Raw genomic sequence first — 6105 nt, 5'->3', positions numbered from 1 at the left:
CTTGCGGTGGCTGGGTCTCTCAAGCACCAAATGGACTAGTCATTCATTCCAGAATGATGGCTTAGGGTAAAAAGGGATCCTCTACCCGTTAAGAAACATAGACTAATAACTAGGGCTTTACCTTCTCTACCTTAAAGTCGAGGACGACTATGATTTCAAGAGAGGTAATGTCATAAAATCTAATATCTAACTTTACCAAATGATTTATCATGTTATTTACTGGTCATTCAATATAGGAAGATAAAAGGGCAACAAGAGTTAGAACATATATATGTGTTGTTAGACCTACCTCAGCACGGAGCCAAAAGGAGGGATGGTTACATCTCAAAAGGGGCTCAAAATGAGATGGTCTACTGAAGAACAATGTGCAGATAATGGAGCTTAAAAGATCTTAGGTTTAGCTTCATTAAAGACCTCCAAAGGTTAATGCTAAAAGTCCCTAGATCTAGGACCTTTAGGTACTTTAGACCTTAGGCAACAAGCTTGGCATGTACTTGAGGTGCTTAGTTACTAAGGTGTTTGAGGTGCTTGATGTGCTTAGTGATTAAGGTGCTTGATGTGCTTACTGACTAAGGTGCTTGATGGCCAAGGTGCTCGAGGTGCTTAGTTACTAAGGTGCTTGAGGTGCTTAGTGACTAAGATGCTTGAGGTGCTTGATGACCAAGAGGCTTGAGGTGTTAAAGTTAAACATGGTGCCTACAAAGGAGGGGGCAAGTCCTAAAGGTAGGGGATGAGAGAGAACACACTCCCACACTCTCAAGAGCCACCCTTTCCACAAGAGGCATAAAGGACGAATGTCAAGCCCCTAGCTATGTTTCACTCAAAGTGTGCCTAAATCCTATTGGATGGCCTTTAGGGAGGTCCAATGAGAATTTAGATCCAATTAAATAATTAATTAAGCTCTCTCTCTCAAAAGCGGAAAGGAGGACACTTGTCCAAATGCCACCTCTATTGCTAGTTATGACCAAAGCCTATGATTGGTTAGACCTTGGCATGGGCCAATAGGGTGCAAGCTAGTGCTAAGGGAGAGAGGGGTTGACCAAAGCAAGATGGGGGCCTCCTTTTTGGGCACGCACACACACACACACACACACACACACACACACACATACATTCTTTCATGTGTTGAGCAAGAACTCCATCTCCTTCTCCAAGCTTGAGAAGTAGAGAACCTACATCAACACCTCTTGGCTATGGAATGCAAATCCAACCAAGAGTCAAGCTTCAAAGCAATGCTTATCATCTTCTTCATCTCCATTACTATGCTATGCTATGCTCTAAGAGTAATGATATGTGAGGAGACTACATCTTTATTGTAAGAATGCATCTTCTTGTCTTCCCTTCCCTCACTCCCTGCTAGCTCTCTTCACCTTTGAAGGTGTTTGACGTCTTGGGAATGGGGCCGGGGACAAGTTCATGTTTATTGCAAGTTAACTATGGGCATAATATTGGTGCATGAAGATTACCATCTTCATGGCATCAACAAGGTCTCAAGGAACACAAAGAATGTATTGTATCAAGTCTCTCTTTACGGGAGAACCTATAAAACAAAAGCCTTTTGGCGGGGGGATCGGCTCCAAGTAAATCTGGTCCTCAATTGTAGTCAATTCCTCTAATTCTCTCTCTCTTTTGCAAGTATTGTTCATGCCAAGCTAACTAGGTATAATGTTTATTTTTCTATCTTCAATTAAGTACTCTGCCTATGTTCATTAAGACTATTCTTAAGGAAATGCTCACTATTGTCACTTTAATTCCGCTACAATCAATGCTATTAGCTTTATTCCATTACACTTCGCATCCATGTGCAAGCAAGCAAAGGGGATTGTGCTCGTTGTAGTGTGGGAGCAACTCTTATTGGACCCGACTAGGTATTCAAATGCAGCTCACTGCATTTCTCACGTCCTCCCTGTTACCTTGCTTAAAATAGGATGTCCTCGTTGAACCCATGACCTCTGTGAGCCCTCCCAAAATAGTCAAGGAGCTACCCAAGCCACCCGCATGACCTTGTTGTGAGAACTTTCCAAAAATAGTGTAATTAAACTTGGCTTTGCAGTCAAATCACACAATACTACACACACACACACACACACACCTATTTTTAGGAATAGGTTTGGACATGGAGATGACGGAGCTCTCGAGCTCGTATTTAAGAGTTGGAAGGTGCTATGGAGAGCTTGTGAAGGTGGCTTCGAGATTATGTATCCAATGCAATTAGAAAACAAATTCAATGGAACTAATTGTAGATGCAAAACACACAAAAATTGACACAAAAAATACAGCCTAAAACACGAATGCAAGCACCTCCTTAATGATGCTCAATTATAGATTTTATTGGAGAGGTTGAATGCACTTATTTCTTGCCTAATCAAGCTCAAAATGAGGGTAGTGGCTCAATGGGATAGTACCATGAACATATCCCTCAATTACAAGTTAATTAGGCAATAAGTTGGTGCTAACCAAAAAATGTAAATGCCAGGAAGCATATTAACGATCACAATTAGCAAGAGAGGAAGTGCTAATGTACCTAGCGTATGAAAATGATTAAGATACGTTACTACTAACACACAAATGCATAACAATAAACCTAGCTAGCACACCATGGCTCTAATACCATTTGATGGGAATGAGATCATTCTAGCTAAGGTGGATGATAAACAAACATTATGCACACAAGTGAGTGTGTGTAGGTTAGATTGTTACTCAAGCAAATTAGGTTCCAAGATAGACTAACTTGGACTCATAAACAGGATCTTGAGTAGTTGGCTATCCCATCACAATATCACCATAGATAAGAGACATGTAATGCAAACTTGGAATGATTGTTTATTCATGAAAGGAGCTTTAAGTAGCTCTACAACCTCACACCTTTACATGTGGGATAATTCCACCTCTTCTCTCATTCACTCACACTCTAGTGACTCTAGGACAAAGCCATACCTTACAAATATAATGTTCCCGACAAATTTCTTCATCGGGCCAACCAAGCAAGATTTTTTAGAGTTAGGTCTCACTATGCTTTAGTGGAGTTAGTGAGATTTAGTTAATTTCACAACAAAAGGGTCGCCCATCACATCAATGAATTTAGCAAGATGAAAGGATCCATGAATATCTAAAAGCAACTAATACTCATTGTTTACTTTGTATTTGGAGACTTTCAAACTCACTGATGAATCAAAATTCTAACTACTAGACCGTTTTTGTTTTTATTAGATGTAATATCTATAGATTCCCTACCCCGTCCCCTCGTTTCCCAAAGAAAAGATGACCATGAAGATGCCCCCCCCCCTCTCACTGTTCTGCTTGTGGCCGAGCTTCACAGGCAAGGCTTCTCGCAAGAAGAGCACTAGGATCCATCCCTTGCTCATGAGAGCGCGAGAGGGAGATGCGATTCGAGGACTCTTCCCTGTCCTCATTCGCACGCTCAAGGCTGCATCCCTTGCTTGTGATAGCCCCATAGTGGGTGTGTGTGAGAGACACAATGGAGCTTCTACGCATGTGAGAGAGATAGATAGAGGTATAAAGCTCTATAAAGGTTCTCGCCACTGCAATACACCAACTGTCGCCATCATCACCCCCTCCCCCGAATCTCTACAACTCTCCCGCCATCACTGTGCCCTTCCCTATCTCCGTAGCACTGCACTTCCTTGTGTCCATGAGAAGAGCTACCCGCTTCTCCTTCCCAATCCCATTTTGCCTATTCTTGCTTTATGTCCGTGCTTTATCTCCGTCCACACAGTGCGTCCACAACGCTACCCAAAGATAGCAAGTTGTCTGTGTCTCCTTTCCAGCCCCATGCCGCCTACTCTAGCTGTCTGTCCGCACTACTACTGATGAAAAAAGTTCATCTGGGATGGGTTTGCACTTTTCCATTGAATCAAGGAATAAACGTGTCTCTCTTAGGGTGCGCACATGCAGCAGCTGCAACACCCCGATCGGCGGAGATTCGATGGTGTCCCACCACTTTTTTGGACTGTAGCATATCGCTTCCTCATGCTCTCCTGCTGCTTGCATCGGAAAGTGACTCCCCTTCCCTAGCCATTTGCAACGGTCGCTAAGCAGTAGCAGCCTAAATATAGCGGGCGAGTAAATTGGTTGAGGACTGCACTATATCCACTTCATTGTTCATGTCCGCAGCTGCGTCAATCAATTGCATCATTTGCTGCAGCAACCGACTGCGTTGACGATAGGTCATTGTTGACGAGAGGTCACCGGAACCATGTCGGTCGGCTTGCATGTGCTCTGACTAATAACCGGTGGTAGGCGAGTAGAGCAGTTGTCGCCAGAGCATGTGCGCAAAGCGGCCTAGCCTGGTTGGTGGAGCGTTGGACTGCTGAGAACGACCCAGACCCTGCATGTGCGCAACCTAGTTATCCAAACTGCTCTGGACGCTCTCTTTCTTGCTCTCTCGATTGAACCATGGTGCCTGCACCATGAAAAAATATGTCTCCCTCTATGTGCTTCTCATGACGCATGGCATTCCCATCTCCCTCATGTTTAAAGAGCACCCTTCAAATTTTGGAAGGTATGCTTTATTCTTCTTCTCTATAATCTATAGTCTCTCTCTCTCTCTCTCTCTCTCTCTCTCTCTCTCTCTCTCTCTCTCTCTCTCTCTCTCTCTCAGCTGCCGAGAAACCCTAAACCCTAACCCTCTCTGTGCGTCTCCCCCTGGGTGAGGGCGGCCCTGTGGGGGGGGGGGGGGGGGGGGCGTTACTGCACCAACACTGCCCATAGCTCGAAGGTGAAACTTGCGGCCGTCGCCCCTGCTCTGCGCGGCTGCTGTCCCTGCCGACCTGCATCCCCCGATTTTTGCAGCCGTTGTCCCTACCGAGGAACCCTAAACCCCGCGCCACTGTGCAATACACCTCGCCATCGGCGCTCCTTGCTGTTTTTGTTCCCCCCCCCCCTCGACAGCGTGGCGGCCTCTGTGCCATCGAACCTGACAGTGTGCCATCGTCCATCTCCTTTTGGAACCCTCTAAAAAAAAGAAACCCTACCTTCAACAATTGAAGGGTGTGTTCCCCCGAATGGCCACTCGTGCCTCGTCCCGAAGCAAACCCACCTTTGCAAAGATCGTGACAACATCCCCTAAAACGAACAATATTATCTGCCTTCAGCATGAAGTTGAATGGCTTCGCAAGGAGAATGACGAGCTGAAACAAAAGCTCATCGCCATCGAGACGCGGCTAATCGCAATGAAGAACCACCAGAAGGAAGCAACGGAACATATGAAAACCAAGTTTGACAAAACAAAGGAACAAGTGGCGACCACCCTTACAAAGGCGGTCAAAAACCAAGTACAAGAAGCCATCACCCACAAGGTTGATGATCGTGTGGCATCCACGCTACGCGAATGACAACGATGAGAGGAGATTGCCCTCAATGTCCGCATTGGTGGGTTGCCAAACCTCAACCGCGAATCCATTGCCCGCATCCAAACAACAACCCACATGATAGAGTGGGATCCAACAACAATCGATTCCATCACACATGAGCATCGCACCAATCATGCGATCCTCACTTTCAAGACCAAAGTGGACCGAATTAAATTCCTTGAGCAATCAAGGCTTCTCAAGGGCACTAATATCTGGTTTGCAGAAGGTCTCACCCTCGGCCAACTTAAGCAGAAGAAGGTAGAACTACAAAAGGTGCAAGCAACACGCACGACCGAAAAATGGGCAGTTTATCGAAAAGGTAAAGCCATTATTCGGGAGTTCCGCACTCCCAAAATGGTTCCCCTCTCACCCACCCCCCCTTAGGGTTTTTAGAGTTTTGTCTTTTGTTCACCTCCCAATGGACTCTAAGTCCTTAATTGAAATGTATCTAACAATCTCCTCGCTTAGAAGGAACCTTTTGTAATGCGTTGTCTTCTGGTCCCATAGGTCATATGTGACCTCTGTGGACAATAATTCAATCTCTCTCTCTCTCTCTCTCTCTCCCCAGAGCTTTTACTCCGAATACTAATTGAACAGAATCTCTCTCTCTCTCTTCCTTCTTCATGGAAAGGCGAGGTATTGCGTCCATAGCGATTCTGCCATCGGGCTCCATCTCCGGTCACTTCGTGGACACCTCTACATCAGAGTGTTTGGGCCTCTTCGGAACGCGTTA

The 6105-nt window shown here is 45.3% G+C and overlaps 1 protein-coding gene across 1 annotated transcript in view; it reads left to right on the top strand.

Moving 5' to 3' along the window:
• The first annotated feature begins 5931 nt into the window (after positions 1-5931).
• The window catches only part of LOC147417612 (uncharacterized), a 90690-nt gene continuing 90516 nt past the window's right edge, over positions 5932-6105 (top strand). Inside the window, exon 1 of the mRNA XM_086506445.1 lies at positions 5932-6101. Coding sequence (XP_086362571.1) covers positions 5996-6101 — 106 coding nt within the window. The 5' untranslated portion in view covers positions 5932-5995. The remainder of the gene's footprint in view (positions 6102-6105) is intronic.

The sequence above is a fragment of the Adiantum capillus-veneris genome, chromosome 30 (genome assembly GCF_014529385.1).
Source record: "Adiantum capillus-veneris isolate H3 chromosome 30, ASM1452938v2, whole genome shotgun sequence".
Taxonomy (NCBI): domain Eukaryota; kingdom Viridiplantae; phylum Streptophyta; class Polypodiopsida; order Polypodiales; family Pteridaceae; genus Adiantum; species Adiantum capillus-veneris.
The sequence above is the reverse complement of the archived record's forward strand: the minus strand, read 5'-3'. Positions and strand labels throughout refer to the sequence as shown.